At 41.1% G+C, this 19,293-nt stretch overlaps 1 protein-coding gene across 1 annotated transcript in view; it reads left to right on the top strand.

Annotated features, from left to right (window-relative positions):
* SKOR2 (SKI family transcriptional corepressor 2) overlaps positions 1-17,509 on the top strand; it is a 40,282-nt gene extending 22,773 nt beyond the window's left edge. The window contains 3 exon segments of the mRNA XM_073346156.2: positions 435-502; positions 13,154-13,219; positions 16,800-17,509. Coding sequence (XP_073202257.2) covers positions 435-502; positions 13,154-13,216 — 131 coding nt within the window. The 3' untranslated portion in view covers positions 13,217-13,219; positions 16,800-17,509.
* The last annotated feature ends 1,784 nt before the right edge of the window (positions 17,510-19,293 follow it).

Genomic DNA, 19,293 nt, shown 5'->3' with positions numbered 1-19,293 from the left:
AGAGTTTGCTTTTCCCACTCAAGTCAATGGCAGTTTTGCTTAAGCAATGCATGCAGAATCTGGCCCATGGAAAAAATTACATGGAATGTCCAGTTTCTTCTGTCCAGTTAGCATTGACTTGAGCACCCAAATGCTAGACACCTACACTGAGCACCTAAACTTAGCTGCCAGCATTTGAAAACTCAATCTGTGAAACAACTAAACTTGATCCATCCAGAACATTTCTGTAGTCATCCCAGTGTTCTATCCCAGATAGGAAGCTTCTGTCAAGACTTCCCGTCACTGGAGGCAGATAATATTTGGACAAAGGACTGTGCCACATTTACCAAATTCTTCAGTGGTGGTTTGACTTTATTTATACAAATTCTGTGGTACAGGTTGATGGTTTTAATTCATGCACCTGCAATCTTTTTTTTTCCCCCCAACCCACACAGATAATTTTCAAGATCAGATGAAACGGGAGCTGGCATACAGAGAAGAAATGGTGCAGCAGTTACAAATTGTAAGTTGTCCTTCTCTACAGGAAATGTTAAGAACCATCCCTGTACTCTCTTATTTACATTGTTAAATATATTCCTCCAATTTTGTTTAAGCAATACAAGTGTACTATTACTGAGCCCATGTTAACTTCTACATAGTCAGGCTTGAGTGTGCAGTTCTCTCAGCTGGTTTGAAGTCTAATTACCAGGAGATTTACTTAGATCAGTGGTTCCAAAACTGGGGTTCGCAAAATGTTACAGGGGTTTCTTGGGGAAAAAATTCCCTAATGGCGGACAGAGCTGTCCCTAGGGACCCTGGGCAGCCCTGGTGCCAGCAGCCCGGAGCCCCTGGACTTCCAAGAGCTAAGCAGATCAAAGCAAGCATATCTATCACACTGAGGAGATTTAAATTTCAAGACTCCTTATAAGAAATAGAAAGGGAGGTGGATATTTTTTTGCTGTTTTTAAAATTAAATAGGCAGCTAGTATTGTTTTTAAAATTATTATGAAGAACAAGTTTAAGCTTTGTTGTAACGTGTGTCGTTTGCCTGGACTGCTCAAGACCTGAATGCTTGTGTAGGAGGAACTCTCTGAGTTGGCTTCTTAAATACCTTCATGCTGTTTCACATCTGATACTCCTTGATGAAACATAGGAGCCTTGTCTTATAACAGGCTTATTCAAAGTGATACAAGCTACGAAAGTGAGATTTTGGAAGTGTTGCCATTTTCATAATGTAATAAACATACTGTAATGATAAATAATAATTAATAATAAATAGTGTGTAAAAAGCATGTCATAAAAACAAATTTTATATTTCCAAGATCACTGCTTTTATAATTTATACTCAGGTAAAGGAGTAAATCCCTGGAAATATTCATGTTTAGGAGGGGGTTCGCGAGACTTGACATTTTAGTGAAAGGGGTTCACCGGTTGTTAAAGTTTGGGAACCACTGACTTAGAGATACAGTCAGCAGGTGTCTGCAAGGTTCAGCTAAATGGGAACGACTTTCCAAGGGTTGACTCAACAGAGAGATGTACATCTTCAGTGAAACTGAGGACTTGCCTGCACCAGTCTAGTGAACAGTAAGCAATTAAATGTCTCCATATTGTGCTAGCAATGGTCCCCCATCATAGATGCACACTGTGTAAAATTCACCCCTCTGCAAAGGGTTGCATCAGGCCCAAGTTTTAAGTTGTGCGTAGAGAGAGGTAAATAGTGGTGTCCCCCAGGGGTCTGTACTGGGACCAGTCCTATTCAACATATTCATAAATGATCTGGAAAAAAGGGTAAACAGTGAGGTGGCAAAATTTGCAGATGATACAAAACTACTCAAGATAGTTAAGTCCCAGGCAGAGACTACAAAGAGCTACAAAAGGATCTCACAAAACTGGGTGACTGGACAACAAAATGGGAGATGAAATTTAATGATGATAAATGCAAAGTAATGCACTTTGGAAAACAATCCCAACTGTATGTATAAAATGATGGGGTCTAAATTAGCTGTTACCACTCAAGAAAGCGATCTTAGTCATCATAAAAAGAAAAGGAGTACTTGTGGCACCTTAGAGACTAACCAATTTATTTGAGCATGAGCTTTCGTGAGCTACAGCTCACTTCATCGGATGCATACCGTGGAAACTGCAGCAGACTTTATATGCACACAGAGATCATGAAACAATACCTCCTCCCACCCCACTGTCCTGCTGGTAATAGCTTATCTAAAGTGGTCATCAAGTTGGCCCAACTTGGTGATCTCTTTAGATAAGCTATTACCAGCAGGACAGTGGGGTGGGAGGAGGTATTGTTTCATGATCTCTGTGTGCATATAAAGTCTGCTGCAGTTTCCACGGTATGCATCCGATGAAGTGAGCTGTAGCTCACGAAAGCTCATGCTCAAATAAATTGGTTAGTCTCTAAGGTGCCACAAGTACTCCTTTTCTTTTTGCGAATACAGACTAACACGGCTGTTACTCTGAAATTAGTCATCATAGATAGTTCTCTGAAAACATCCACTCAATGTGCAGTGGCAGTCAAAAACATGAACAGAATGTTGGGAACCATTAGGAAAGGGATAGATAATAAGACAGAAAATATCATATTGCCTCTATATAAATCCATGGTATGCCCACATCTTGAATACAGCGTTCAGATGTGGTCGCCCTATCTCAAAAAAGATATATTGGAATTGGAAAGGGTTCAGAAAAGGACAACAAAAATGATTAAGGGTATGGAACAGCTTCCGTATGAGGAAAGATTAATAAGACTGGGACTTTTCAGCTTGGAAAAGAGACGACTAATGGGGGGATATGATAGAGGTCTATAAAATCATGACTAGTGTAGAGAAAGTAAATAAGGAAATGCTATTTACTCCTTCTCATAACACGAGAACTAGGGGTCACCAAATGAAATTAATAGGCAGCAGGTTTAAAACAAACAAAAGGAAGCATTTCTTCACACAACGCACAGTCACCCTGTGGAACTCTTTGCCAGAGGATTCTGTGAAGGCCAAGACTGTAACAGGGTTCAAAAAAGCGCTAGATAAATTCCTGGAGGATAGGTCCATCAATGGCTATTGGCCAGGATGGGCAGGGATGGTGTCACTAACCTCTGGTTGCCAGAAGCTGGGAACGAGCAGCAGGGAATGGATCACTTGATGATTACCTGTTCGTTCCCTCTGGGTCACCTGGCATTGGCCACTGTCAGAAGACAGGATAGTGGGCTAGATGGGCCTTTGGTCTGACCCAGTATGGCCATTCTTATGTTCTTATAGACTTGTGGTGACTGTTTGCATAGGGATGAATTTCACCCATTTGCAAAAAGTGATTAACAGCATTAAGGGTCAGATTTTCAATGCACAGCAAAATTTATGCAAATGTAGCTGTTAAACATTACATATTCGTGTAAAAAAAATATATTGCTCATGAATGTGGATGTCTACACATATACCCTTAGGTCTTTGTATGTGATTAGTCTGTTTTGAAAATTTGGTCCCAGAGGTTTAACCTAGACTGACGCAAACAAAGAAATTAGAAGTTGAGATTGCTGCACGTCAAAGAACTGTGGGTAATCTTTCACAGAGAAAGAAGTATCTAGTAAATGGAAGGGTTTCAGTTAATGTTCATCTTGTAAGTGCCAAACCTCCTTCCTACACAGTCATCAGCCTGGTGTTATTCAACACTTCCATGAGACAGGCTTCCCAAATATCCCTGCTTATCTAGATCAGTTTTGCAATTGAGGATCTATATTTTCCTTGAGTCTGTCGTAGACCCTGGGATTGTCCAACCTTTGGTTACTGTCATGACCCAGAAGATGATGATGGAACACTAAAGTGAAGCTGAAGGCCAAAATGATCAAACACATGCACCTGTGGTGAGACACCCATGGGAGTAGTTTGGTTTTTCAGAGATGCTGAGCTCCCCCTTCCAGCTAACTTCAGAGAGATTTCAGTGGAAGCTGGGGGTACTCAGTATTTCCAAAAGTAAGGCCACTTATTTTGGACCCCAAACTCTGGCCGAAGAAAACCTGACCATGTTTAAGAAATTATTTTCATGTTTTGGGATTACTGCTGTTATTCTCCATCCCTTTCTCTCCCCCACAAATTTTGAAGCATTATTTTGCTAATACACTGGTCTTTGCCATGAGACTTCCACTGAAGTCAGGCAAGAACATTTATCAGACCTGTATATAGTTTAGTAGCAATAGCTGGAGATCAATGTCCTTATCTGGCAAATGTGTAAACAAGTGCTTTTAACTTTAAGACTTGAGTAGTTCCATTCAGTTCAATGGGACCACTTTTGGGAGTAAAATTTAAACAAATGTGTAAGCGTTTGCAGAATTGGGGCCCAATTAGCTCTCTCCCCTCCCATCCCCCAGAATCCTCTTGTTTTGGCTGCACTTGCAGCAGACTACTATGGTCATTGATAATCAGCTAAATAGCATAACCTCCAAACCACAGTCTGAATGGATCACCTCTGTAATGCTTATAGGTTTTGAGGAATCAGAGTTCTGACGTTATTTCCTAAACTAGATCTCCCAGATTTCCTTCTCCATCCAATCAACTAGGAACACTTCCTTAATTTACAGCAAATGCAAAAATCACAAGGTTCAGTGTTTTATTGTTTTCATAAACAGGAATAGAAATGTGATCATGGCAGTTTATGCCATCTTTGTTTCCCAATGCCTGCTAGAAATATACTAAATGGTTACATAGCACTGCATGGATGTATTTACAGTGACAAGCTCTAACCTGTATTTTTAAGCCCTGTGTCAAAAATCTAGGGGTCTGTTCTCCATTCACTGGGATTGCCTGAATTCCATTATTGTTTAATTTTGTCAGAGTATTAGGGGAAGAATAACAACTCTTTAGGCCAAATTCTGATCACATCTGTGCAGCCCCATTGATATTGGCAAGGCTTCATCAGTACAATTAAGGTCAAAATATGGCCCTTTGTATTTAAAGTATTAGCATAAAATAGTGCAGCAAATAGCTGATGATTTCTTTAAATTCAGTGCAAAAATCTTTGTTAATATTTTGATTGAGAATTTAAACACGCAGTCAGTACATTTGAAGTTAAGCTTCCTACGGGAACTGTAAGCCATTTACATACAAGGATATTCTGTATTGTTACGTATGGTTTTAATCTTTATGGGCCAAATATATCCATGGTATAACTCCATTAACTTCAGGGGATTTGCATCATAGATTAATTTGGTTGAAAATATATGTACGTTATGGGTACTTTGGAAATCATCATTTGAATTTCTTGATTTTTTTTTGTTGTGCATCTAGTGGTAGCATTGCATTAATTTAGTTGTCTGCACTGAATTTCCTTTTATATTGGAACAAGAAGAATATAGAGGAGAACTATTTGTTGCCTATTCAAATAAACACCCGGGCCAAATTCTGCTTATATTTTCACTGGTGTGTAACTGGAGTATTTTTACTAACTTCATTGGAGTTAGTCCAAATTTACAGTGTGTAACTGACTGCAGAATTTGACCAACTGCATTCATTTAACATAAAAGTCACGTAAACACACTGAACAAGTTTTATATGAATGTTCTCACATGTATAGGGTCATGTAATGTGAATATATTATCTGTGTATGTTTATTTCAATGGGCAGAACTCCAGAAGAGCATGGATATGTCTTTAGCTCCACACCTCATGATATTAAAAACAATTCTTGGAAACTAATGTTCCATGCGTGCACTGTATGATTTTCAAACACTTATAACTTTGCTCACTCTAAACCAGTGGCTCTCAAACTTTCCAGACTACTGGAAGGAGTCTGATTTGTCTTGCGTACCCACAAGTTTCACCTCACTTAAAAATGACTTACTTATAAAATCAAACATAAAAATACAAAAAGTGTTCCAGCACAAAGTTGCTTACTTTCTAATTTCTACCATGTAATTATAAAATATAAATCAATTGCAATATAAATATTGTACTTGCATTTCAGTGTATAATATATAGAGCAGTATAAACAAGTCATTGTCTCTGTAAAAAAAATTGTAGTTTGTACTGACTTTCCTAGTGCTTTTTCTGTAGCCTGTTGTAAAAATAGGCAAATATCTAGATGAGTTGATGTACCCACTGGACGACCTCTGCATCCACCAGGGGCATAAGTACCCCTGGTTGAGAACCACTGTTCTAAACCAAAGTTGTTCAGGTCTGGTCATTGCTGACTAAGCAAGTGTTCAGTTGGAATTTTAAAAATACTGTAAGCATTTTGGGGACCAAAAAATCACCATTGAGCTGAGACCAAGCATGAGAGAGTTTAGCCTGAGGCATCATTTTTGGGAAAGTTGTTGTCAAGGAGATTAATCTAATTTTCAGATGCCAATTATTATCGCTTCCAAGACTTTCTAATGTAAATGACAATTGTGTCTTGATTGTTAAACAGTATTTGAAGCTCCTGCCTCATGTGCAGCTAATACTTACGTTGAATGCACGTTCTTTTGTCACACTTCTTGAATTACACTGTGAAATTGCAATGCAGAACACTTGATAGATAATAAATTGCTAAACCAATAACATTGGATGAACTGGAGTGACAAGTATCTTGAAGCCACATATCAGCCTTGAAGTGCCCTCTGCTGTTTCCATGTGATTACTGCACTTTATGGCAGCCAGGACACTTCATAGTTTTAAAGCTCTCCATTAAAAACGTCAATTAAAATAATGTTCATTCAATACGTTTAATTTTAATGTTTTTTCCACTATGGACTTATAAAGATTATTTTATGACTTCCTGACAGGCAGGTGCAAAATTACTAATTTCTGGAAAAATCGTGGGCCAAATTCAGCGCTCAGATACACGCTCTGCAAAGGGTATTGACTTTGGTGCGAGTAAGTGACTGCAGAATTTGGCCCAGTGTGGGTTTTTTTTACAGCAGTTTGACCTCAGTGTGAGCTACAGCAACGGTTGATGAGAAAAGAGTTGATCAGCAGCAGGTTCCTTCACTATGTGCACTATAGCTAGTGGGAAATGTTCCAATCTGTTCGCTCCTTCTGCTGAGAAGAATCGAATCATCGCCTCTAATGAGAAACTGGATTTTAAAACATTGGATTCCTCTCCCTCGCCAAAACCTGACAAAGTCTAATAGTTATGTTTGGAGAAAGAATACATGCTTGAAGTAGAATACAATGGCTTCAGCCAGAATGGTCACCACACTTTACCCGATGGCCCATGAGAATGAAAATCTCCTGCTAGAAGGGTGGGGTAAATTCAGATCTACTGTAAATGGGTACAGCCCTGGTTTATAGTAGGTCTGATTTTGGTCCAACTTGACCAAACTGATGAGCATCTCCAGACTTCAAAAACTAACCAGCTACTCTCCTGAGCACCTGCTTGAGACTCGAGGTCCAACAAATCTGCTAATATGTTCTTCTGAGCAGTTGCATATTTATCTGTGCACCAGATGGGAAAAGCCTGGACAGCAATAAATGGTGGGCAACATCCCTGTGTTCCTGAGATGGACAGAGCACAGTGGTTCCCATCAAATGCTTCCATTTTTGTTTTGATTTGACTCTATCGTGGTTTCTGATCAACGTCTCTTATATTCTTGTATATTTTGTCTGTCAAATGCATCCTGCGGGTGAGGAGAACACCCTTCATACTGTCTTCCCATGTGTGGAACAAATCAAAGGTGACATTTTAGTCTGTTCAGGGCTACAGAAAAGGTTACTCTGTTGTTATCCTATGATTATAATTGAGCTCTCCAGAGGGTAACTAATAGACCCTTCTACACACTACAGTGTAATGCAGCATTGCTTTTAGAAAAGCTAGGAATGTAAACCATTCAAATGGTGACCTCACTTTCTATTTGGGTTTTATTTTAAAGGGACTCTGGCAAATCCCCCTCTCTCTGTTTGCTCAACTTTGGGCTAGTCACAAAGTTCAGATCCATAATTTGATCCAACTGGAATTTCCTCAAAGTTTAGGGGCATCCTTTCCGGGGCTGCATTTTGGAGCTCTCTCTCTTTCTGGCCTCTTTGAAGAACCGAGTAATCCAGTAGCTATTTGACTGCAGAATTGATGTCTACCTCTCAGTCCTGCCATTCATGCAGGTTTTTAAATGATCATGAGCCACCAGAAAATAAAATTCTGCCGAACAATTTGATTTTTTGAGGGCAGGAGACCACATTCCTCACTGAGTCCTTAATGTGCTACTGTAATGTTTAAAAAAACAAACACCAATGGGGTTGCATTAAAATTAAATAGCTCACAATTTATGTTGTATGAAGGATAGGCCCTTTGTACGACCATGGTGTTCAGTATATGTGTGTGAGTGTATCTAGTTGTATGTGAACGAGTCAGATTAGGGCCTGTCTGCCATTCAGAATTCTCTGGCTGCGAGTAGCAATGCAAATCAGTGTGTCAATAGCATTACCAGTTTGTTTCTTTGCCTAAAGTTTTTAGAATAGATTGACCTTGGCAAGGATATTAGAGGCAGAAATCAGTCTTACAGAGTGGCTCTGGATTCCTTGAGCCCAGGCCTGTTCTCGGCTGGTACTTATGTCCATTGATACCTAGCTGACTTTGTAAAAAGTGGCTTTGTGGGGTCCCATTGTCATTTCTTGCTGATTTCCAAGTCAGATTTTCTCACTTTACAAATGAAAAGATGTTTCCCTGCCCTCCCCACATATACCTGCCGGTACTGCAAGCTCAGTTCTCTCCATCTCATGCATTATCACCAGTAATGGAGATACTGCAGGCCAAATTCTGTGTTTGATGACACTGTGCAGCACTGTTGTCTTCAGATTCTGCATTCATATGACCTCTTTGCAGAGAGACAAGTATAAAGAAGAGCAGAACTTGATCCCACAGTTGAGCTTAATTAACAGCTCTGGTGAATGAGCTGGAATAGAATCCAGCTCTCTCCCCGCATAGTTGGTTTGGCTCTGCTGGGGTATAAAGCAGTAAAACTTCCTTTTCCTGCTGATGTCAGCATATAAGAGACTGAATACACACCACAAGCTGCTCTGTTGGGTTAGCAGATGCCATTGTATCTAGTCTTTTGGTTGCTAATGGCCACTTTTTAGTAAACTGAACCTGTACCTGTGTCCGTGAATGTGCTATGTTAATAAGATGGAACAGTGCTCCTTTCCCAAGGTTTGGTAAATCCAGTCTCTAAAAGGATTTCATTTTGGAGTCAGTGGTTGTAAAAAGTAAAAATAAAGCAGGATAAACCGAATAGCTTTCCTTTTAGGTAATTTTGTAATAGGGTCATCAGGACTATTTTAATTGACTGAAAAATGGTTGTCCTATGTATCCAGAGCCAGATTTCTAAAGGGGCCTGAAACTAACCGCTGCTCGTGCATGTTCACAAAATCACTTATGCATGCAATTTTGGTGCTCAATTATTTATACATATGAGAGAATACACATGCACCATACCTGATTGTCACTTTTTTGCACTTTGTGCAATCAATTTACACTAATATCCATGTACGTTACTACCCTGTCACAATGGAAGAGCTTGATACTCACTCTCCACAGTTGTTAAATGATTGCAGATTGCACAAGAAGGAAGACACTAGAGAATCACACCCTTCCAGTGCAAACCCATTTGCATTGAATTTATGCTCCAGTTGGCACATGCTAAATGGAGGTTTGTGAATGCATTCTTTTTTGGGTCGATCCGATCTGGTTTTATGCAAAAATACCACATGCATAAATAGAGGCTATGTTTTGAAAGTCTGGCTCTTAGAAGCAACTTTTGATGGGTGTATTAAACTACACATCTGTCTCTTTCCCTCTATGGATATTCTTTCTAGTAGGCTGCTTGTGTTGGCTAAACCATATTCGACTAATTTTATGTGTCTACCCACCTGGAGCAGTTTGGCTAAGCAGATTATTCAGATATAGAGTTAAAACAAGGGCGCTGGACAAATGGAGATTCCAACTTTCAACCACACGGGTAACGATTTCAAGTCAGTACAGTGAACCACGTGTATTTCACATAGGATGACAACACAATGATGGAGCTACTTTCAGTGGATGGTGCACAGAAACTCCTTTTCTGTCGCTGGTACCAGCGCACATTCTTGTGACGTAGGATATAAGGAACATACTGGATCTTCATGTCTGTTTGAAGATCGTTCCTGCTCTTCTTGTTATCTCTATCATGATCACCACTGCAAAAGCATAAAAACGGGGGACCCTGTTGTCAGAGAAGAGCATTAAACTCTGCTAATTCCACTGCAGCTGTGGAGACTTGAAATAGAATCTTCCAGAGAGGTGCGCAAAAGAAGATTTGGTACTGCCCTATAGCTGAACTCCTTCTGGAACAAAAGGGGGATTTCCCTCCTGGCCTGCAGCTACATATTTTTAAAGGTAAAATGGACAGAACTCCACATGTGGAGAAAAAGCTTGTCATGCCAAATATATCCGAGAAATTACTTAAGAACAGTTAACTTGTAACAATATAAGCCTGTTATACTTGCGTGGTCTATAAAACCTTGGCGGATCTCCTGCATTCATGCCAGCCATCCAAGTGGATGTTGCTTGCTGGCAATTGCGTGTGTGACCAAGATTTCCACACCTTGTGGTGAGAGAACCGCAGTGAAACTATTTGTAAAACACTGCTTGTATTAGTGTGTGTGCGGCTCACATTCAGTTGAACAGCATTGGCTGTGAGTCACTCAAATGAGTAACCCAGTAAAATATATGTATATAATCCCTGTTTTGAAAGACTGCTAATTTACCAGCCTTACACTATATGCCGGAGATCCCTAGGTTCAAATAGTGCAGGGCCATTGGAAGGAGCAGATTCCACGAGGGAGAGCTCTCTACTGTGGTCAAGGCTCTGACAGCAGGACACCCCAGCAGCCCTCTCCTGTTCTGAAGGGAAATGGAGGCAGGACTAGCCATTTAAACATCTTGGCTTTAAAAATCATGAAGTTTTTAGGCCACCTCTTTCTGTTTTTCTTTCTCCCCTTTTGTACGTGTGCACTCCCCTCTCATGCTGTTCGCACCTGAGTGGGAGGGGAATACTTCTTGAGGGACCAGAGCTAAGAAGGCTCATGCATTTGTTCTCTCTAACATCTCGTTGTTGTAGCTCCTGGGCACCTTCTTGTAATGTCAGGCCACTTTCATTCAGACTGGCCTCCCTTCATTGGTGTTTCAAGGGTTACTCTTGAACTGTATCACAGTGGTAGCCATGTTAGTCTGTATCGGCAAAAAGAACAAGGAGTACTTGTGGCACCTTAGAGACTAACAGATTTATTTGAGCATAAGCTTTTGTGGGCTAAAACCCACTTCATCAGATGCATGTGTGGAAAATAGAGTAGGAAGATTACATACACACACACACACACACAGAACATAAAAAAATGTGTGTTGCCATACACACTATAACGAGAGTGATCAATTAAGGTGAGCTATTATCAGCAGGAGAAAAAAACCTTTTGTCATGATAATCAGGATGGTCCACTTCCAACAGTTGAAAAGAAGGTGTGAGTAACAGTAGGGGGCGGGAAATAAACATGGGGAAATAGTTTTACTTTGTATAATGACCCATCCACTCCCAGTCTTTATTCAAGCCTAATTTAATGGTGTCCAGTTTGCGAATTAATTCCAATTCAGCAGTCTCTCATTGGAGTCTGTTTTTGAAGTTTTTTTGTTGTAACATTGTGACTTTTAGGTCTGTAATTGAGTGACCGGAGAGATTGAAGTGTTCTCCAACTGGTTTTTGAATGTTATAATTCTTGACGTCTGATTTGTGTCCATTTATTCTTTTACGTAGAGACTGTCTGGTTTGGCCAATGTACATGGCAGAGGGGCATTGCTGGCACATGATGGCATATATCACATTGGTAGATGTGCAGGTGAACAAGCCTCTGATAGTGTGGCTGTTGTGATTAGGTCCTATGATGATGTCCCCTGAATAGATATGTGGACAGAGTTGGCAATGGGCTTTGTTGCAAAGATAGGTTCCTGGGTTACTGTTTTTGTTGTGTGGAGTATGGCTGCTCGTGAGAATTACCAGGTCTCTCATTTACTCCCATATGTGGTTACAGAGCACATTTGATGATGGATAGCACTGAGGTATGGTAACTTACACAAGTACACTGGTACCCTGAGTATAATACAGATACTCTTGGATGCTGGGGGGTTCAGTGTAATGAAAACCAGAACAGGACCTTAAAATAATACAATTAGGGACAACTGAGATGGACAGATTTTAAAAAATAATTTCTTAGGTTAAACCTACAAAATGTATGTATGTGAGTGCAAATCCATGTCTTTCTTTGTCAAATATGCAGTTGCATATGCAAAATGGGTCATTGACCTCTTTCATACATTTGCACAGTTAGTTACCCCTTTTTGCTCATGCGACTTCAGGCTTTAGGCCTGACTGATCTATCTCACTTACACTGGTTTATTTGAAGATACTCCTGATTTACACTTGTGTAACTGAAAGCAAAAGCAGGTCACTCATGCAATTACCGGTTTGTGGCCCCAAATGGTTCATTTTGCAATCAAGATGAGGGCACGTCTGAACATTTAAGTCAGTGTCAAAAAATGGTAAATCTAAAGTAGTTTGGATTCCCAAACATGAAGAAATGTTGGGTGTGACAGAGTTTTGCTGTATTCTGTAGCCTACTCCATAAATCATTCCCAGCTCCAATATTTTCTTATATCTTTTTCTATGTTCTCCTTCCATTTTTCATTAGTTACTGATTCCAATGTAGGGCCTCTCAGTGGTATAAATCAAGGAGAAACTTATAAAGTCCAACGGGCTATGTTGATATAAATGAGTGGAGAATGAGACCCTGTCTTTTGTTTGTTCTTATTGTATAGGGGTAAATACTTTTGCCCACTTTATTATACAGCAGCTGCTTTTTGCTGCTAGGTTGGTTGGTTGGTTTTTCTAGATTACTGCTATAAATTTTTGTTTTTTAAAAAAACCCTCTCAAACTTATATATTACATTGGTTTGCAAGATGTGGTGTGTTGTTTTTACTTTGTCTCTCCTTCACATTTGTCCCAACTGCTTAAAGATCTCATTGCTTTATTTCAAACCACTCTTGTCCTAAAATATTACAGTGAGGCAAAATAAATTAACTTCCAAGGAATCCATCATATTGAATGATCTGGCTTTGACACCTTATTATCAAATTCTTGGCTTACCGCAATGGCTTTGTCTCTGTGTCGTTGCAGATTCCCTATGCAGCAAGCTTGATCAGGAAAGAAAAGCTCGGCACACACCTCAGCAAAAGCTAAAAGGTGAACTTGTTAAAAAGGAACGTGTATTTTGGCAACTAACTCATCATATTTCTAATTACTGCCATTGCAAGTATTAAGAGATTCATTTTGTGAGGCAGAAGTGATGCTACCAGTACTAGCCTGAAAGCTCTGATTTTGGCTTAGTCAGTACTCTGGCCTGATGGTAACTATAGAGGGGTTCACCCATCATGCATGCGGTACATGTCCAGGATTTGGGTTTTCCGAGGGACAGCATGCTATAAATGCCAGGAAGGAGAAGGAAATGCATATAATGCTGTGGTGCACCTGATCTTTAAAGACTTCCCAAACTTACTCTTTTTTTTAAGTTTCAGAGTAGCAGCCGTGTTAGTCTGTATTCGCAAAAAGAAAAGGAATACTTGTGGCACCTTAGAGACTAACCAATTTATTTGATCATAAGCTTTCGTGAGCTACAGCTCAAATGAGCTGTAGCTCACGAAAGCTTATGCTCAAATAAATTGGTTAGTCTCTAAGGTGCCACAAGTACTCCTTTTCTTTTTTTAAAATAATTTGTATTTTCAGTGATGTCTTGCACCTGCTAATTTAACTCCACCATCTCCTCCTGATGTTGATGGCAATATTGACCACGTTTATGATTTTTCAACACCATTGCTGGGTTCTTCAGTGCTGTCTCTAATTGGCAGTCTTGTACATTCTATAGGCAGAGTAGAGAGGGATTTGGACTCAAAGGACCAGATCCTCAAAGGGACTTGGGTGCCTAAAGCCCAGATTTGGGAGCTTAAAGCCCAGATTTAGGCACCGCTGCGATCCCCAAAAGCCCCACTCAGCTACCACCTAACCCTGTGGGTGCCTAAACTCACTCGGTTCCTACATTTTTGCTGTAAAAGGTCCCCTAGGTGCCTAAGTTTCTGCCCCTGGGCATGCACACTGCTGCTTCAGGCCAGCTCCATAGAATCTATCTCATGCCTAAGCTCTGGTGCATTCCTCAAGCCAGGGGAAGATAGAGCAACACCTATCTCACCTGCAGGGCCTGAGCTGGTAGGTGTGCTCTGAGCATGTCTAATTCCACACAAAATGCATAGGGACTCCATTATAACCTCTAGTCCAGTACTCACCCAGGTTGTGTGAGATCCCAGGTCAATTCCCCCACCTGGCTGCTGAGGAGACAGGATTTGGCCAGGGGGTTCAATCTCTCTACTCTGAGGTGAGTGCCACAACCACTGGACTCTAGTATATTCTGGTGTGGGTCTCCCTCAGTCTCTCTTGTAGAAGCTGTTCTTTAAATTAAATAGTTAAATATTAATTGGGCCACAGACAGAATGAGAATCGCTCTGTAGCCCAGCAAGAGGGGAGAAACCATTGGTCACATTCCTTGTCCTCATCAGGCAGATGAGGGAATCGAGCCAGGGCCCCCACCTCCCACATGAATACACTAGCCCCTCGGCTAATGGTTATGGGATGGGAGGCCTCCTTCTCCCACCCCCATGGTCATTTGGTGGGAAAAGGCCTAGGTGCTGAAGTCACCTGACTGCAGGAGAGGCGTTCCCGGTTGTGGATGGCAAGCAAAGAGAGGTGCCTCCCTGCAGCCCGGATTTAGGCGCCAGACTCCATGAGAGGGGCAGGGCTTAGGACACATCTCTCTCACTAACAGTTCCCATTGGCTAGCTGAGGCAGCACCCCACCTAGCCTGCTGGCTTTTGAGAATCCCATTCTTTGGACCTGTCTCTTCCCCTGCGATGTATAAGGAACTTGAGCACCTAATTCAGGCTTTATTATATCCAGTGATTATTGTAGGTACCTAAGTCCCTTTACAGACCTGGGGCAAAGGCACTGCAGGAAGAATAACATTCCCAAAGTTCTGGGAGGATGAGGCAACTTTGGAGGTTCCATTACCAGGTGGTGGAAGCCCCTGACATTTTTGTTTCTCTTGTTTGTCTGGCAAAGCAAAGAAGGCTGGGAGGGGAGAGAGACAAAGCATATAGATGTGGCGGTGAGTTACCACGTCACAAACTCTGGATTGTGGCATCACTGAATAAATCCCTCAAAGGGAATAGGGAGATTAGAAAAGAGAGAGCTTCTATTTACGTGATCATGGTAATCCTCACAGGGAAGGAATTATAGAGAAAGTCTGGGGCATTTGAACAAGGTTTTGATAACTTAGATTATTAAAGCTTGCCTGCACGTTGTTGGAAAAAAAACTGATTTAAAAATAAAAAACTTAGACATAAACAGAGAGAAGCTAGATTGATAACTAACATTCCCTGCCCCCAAACAATCGCATAGCTAGTTACACAGGTCAACATGACATTCAAATCATTCTATTTTACTCCATATAGGTTCTTCTACCACTCTCATTACCCTACTATCTGACTGCCTTCCAATAGATTCTGTATTAAATACCAATTTAAAATACAATTAAAACATATTCATAAATTTAATACTAAAAAAAAATCCCTAAGGTAGAGAGGGACCTCCTGTGGAGTAATTCAATAAAGTGTTGATCTAAAAGCAAAGCGTTTGTCTGAGCATGGCATTAGCTCTCTAATGCTCTTGTGCTAGAGGTCAGGTTTTCACACCCCGATATGCACCGCACAAAAGCTGTTGGCACCAGTGAGATGACAGTGGCATCACAACCAGCAATGCCTCACGTTTATGTGTGGAAAGAGCGAAGGATTGATGCATTTCTCATGCTGTTTTTGTTTTCAGTGACATCCCTGCAGACAACGGGGATTTCTCTAAGTAGACCCTAGTGCTTTTGAAAGATTAGTGGTTACTTAAATGCTAAGCTAAATCAGCCAAGCAGAGAATCACGACCATATTGTTAGAAGTAATTTCTGATTCTCAATGTGCTAAGCCAAAAGGAGTTGCCTCAAGGGGAAACGTGTGCACGCAAAAAATACGCCGAGGGAGGTAAAGAAACTTTGCATTGCTGAGCAGCCACAGGCTACTCAATTAATGCCTGATGTGAGTCACCCTTGAAGTATCATCTCTCCTTCCACTGCCAGCAGGTGTATTGTGAACATCCAGGGGAAGAAGCTTCTTGTAACAATGTTCAGCCTCCTTCCAATAAACCATATCATGGTTTTTAGAAAATGCTCTGTGTCTCTCAGCAAACCTTTGTGTGCTTGGCATTGCTGCTTCCTTCTGCTGCCTGACGTGGGATAATGCTTGTACTCTGTATTCTGATGGATTGACCACACTTTAACTCTTTGCATTTCACCTTTAATGCGAGGATCTCAACATGCTTTACAAACATTAACTAGCTAATTCTCACAAAAATGCCTGTGAGATGGGTAACTTGTTATTTCTAGCCCCTTTAATAGATGGCATTAATTGCGGCACAAGAAAGGTGGTGGTTTGCCCAAGGTCACATAGAGAGCCAAGAATAGAACCAAAGAGTCCTGACTCCATTCTCCTCTTTTAACCACTAGATGACACCCTTGATGAAGAAGTACTCTTTTACCTGTTTCATTTGAATTTACTGTTATGAAATAAAAGTGATACATCCATTTTGTAAAATTGAGTAAAGAAATAAAAAAGTGCTACCATAGATAAACCCTCATGTTCACACTCTCTCTCTCTCTCTCTCTCTCAATAACAGAAGCACAGGATCCTCTGCAGCTGTTATCTTGTAAGATACAACCCACCACTCAGAAATCTGATTTGTATAAAGACTGAGAAATGGAAGGGCTTGGGAATTTAAAATGCAAACAAAAAAATTCAGGTTCCTGTGAGCCCAAGGACAAGTGACCTCAAAGCATCATGGACAACCATGTAAAATAGAATGTAGCAGCCATTTATTAGTAAAAACAAAAACAAAAAAATCAAAAAATGCCTGTCCTGGATCTTTTGGTGGTACCAAAGTTTAAGTCTCTGTGTTTTTAGAAGGACAACTGAACTTGACAGAGTCTGAGAAAATACTTTTGAAGCACATGGAGAAGCCGCGAAAGGAACTGCTAAACCTTTCAACGCCACAAACACTGGAAGCATCTGCAAGTTCATCTTTTGCTGTTGAATAGTGATTGTTTTATGGAAAGAAATGTGTGTCTTATCAGATGGGCCAGAATCACCTTTGACTGAATGGAAGGAAAAGCATTAGCCATACACAGTGCTTTTGAAAAGCAGACTGAAACTTCTAACGCCCCCTTCCTCCCGGCCCCCCTTCTCCTCCTCCTCCGGTACTTTGCCTGCTGTATGAATTAAGATTGTACTCTTCTGGAAATATTTTACAATTTAATATTGAGTGTAATTAAGAATATAATCACTTATCAAAAAAAAAGGTATTTAACTCTGTTGTAGTTTCTTTATCATTCATGTGGATAAAAAGTCTATAATAAAAAAAAAAAGAAAACTGACATAATGTGCTTTGCTGTAGTTTCATGGAACATTGATTTGCTAATGAAAAGAACAGGAATTCTGTACATGGGGACTTTTCTTCAAGGAAATATTTTAGCTTGCAATCATTTAAGTGCATTTACTCTTAAAGTGGAAATCCATTTAAATGGTTATTAGAAAGTAAAGTTTGGCAGTGGATGAATGAAGTTACTGGAGATGTATGCTTTTTAAATGTGCTCTGCAGTTTTAGCTGAACTCTTCTCCCATTAGAGTCAACGGGAGTTTTACCATTTACATCAATGGAGTAGACTTAGGCCCGTTCTGGGGGCTTTTGAAATCACACCCATAGTCTGCTAACGTGTTTCCAAATTATATGCAATATGATTGCTTTAATGTTGTTGGGTAAAATTCACCCCCCCTTCAGGTGACCCACTTTAGGTCCTAGACACCATATGATCCTTCAGTGTAGAGGTTCCGGGGTGTGAAGGACCTTATATGCTCCCTCAGCACTGTTGTGAGTTTTGCCTTTGGTCCAGGCCTCACCCAGCTGAAGCTGTGTTGGTAAGTTGTAAAGAGGCTCAGGGCCAGACCAAAGTGGCATTAAGTGGAAAGAAGTGGAAAGAAGGCACTCTGATGGAGGTGCAAACTGCAGAGGCTGCAGGTCCCATTGCATGCTGGGACCTGTAGCTTCTGCAGGATGTCTCTCTTCTAATAAAATTGAAGGTGTCCATTAGTTATGTAGTAGAACTCCCTTTAACCCTCAGGTTGTGCTTTTGACCACCCTTGTTTTAGAGTTGGATGAGCATCATTGTATCAATAAGGAAGCTTATCCAGTTAGAAGAGGAACCCTTGCAGTTTCTAAATGGGGAGCTAATTGTCAGAGCTGCTGAGTGCTGTGACAGACCCAGACCAGTGGGATACAGGAATCTGGTAGAAGGCAAATATATTGGCCACTGGATAAACAGTTTTCTGTTCCCTGAGTGACCAGAGCAGGGGCTGCCCTAAAGCAATTGGGAACCTGCTAGAACCATTTAAGTCAGGCAAGCTAATCAAGACACCTGAAGCCAATTAAGAACTTTCTAGAATCAATTATGGCAGGCTGGCTAATCTGGACACCTGATTTAAAAAAGACCTCCCATCAGTTAGTATGGGAGTGTGCAAGGAGCAGGGATGCTTCTGGAGGACTGAAGAGTTCAAGCATGATCAGGCTTCAGGAGGAAGATCCTGCAGTGAGGATAAAGAAGGTGCTGGGGGAAGGCCATGGGGAAGTAGCCCAGGGAGTTGTAGCTGTCACACAGCTGATACAGGGGAACATTGTGGACAGCTGCTATCCACAGGGCCCTGTGCTGGAACCCGGCGTAGAGGATGGGCCCGGATTCCCCCCATCCCCTCAACTCCTGATCGGACACAGGAGGAGTTGATCTGGTCTGTGAGAAACACCAGAAGGGAAGGTCTAAATTGGAAAGAGATCTGGCCTGTCCCCAACCCACTAGGTGGGAGACAGAGGGATTGTTCTCTCTTTCCCCCATGCTGGCCAGTGATGAGGTTAGCTGAGTGGACGGCAGGTTTGAGCCACTAGCAAAAGTGGCCAAACTGAGGGCTGCCGTGAATCTCTGAGGCAAGGAAATCCGCCCATAAGCACAGGACCCACCAAGGCAGAGGAGGAACTTTGTCACAGTGCCCACAGCTCCTATTGACTCCCCACAAGCAGATACTAAAGTTGTAGTCTTTTTAAAAGAAAAAGCATTTATCCTGTAACC

This window comes from Lepidochelys kempii, chromosome 5, assembly GCF_965140285.1.
Source record: "Lepidochelys kempii isolate rLepKem1 chromosome 5, rLepKem1.hap1, whole genome shotgun sequence".
NCBI lineage: Eukaryota > Metazoa > Chordata > Testudines > Cheloniidae > Lepidochelys > Lepidochelys kempii.
The sequence above is the reverse complement of the archived record's forward strand: the minus strand, read 5'-3'. Positions and strand labels throughout refer to the sequence as shown.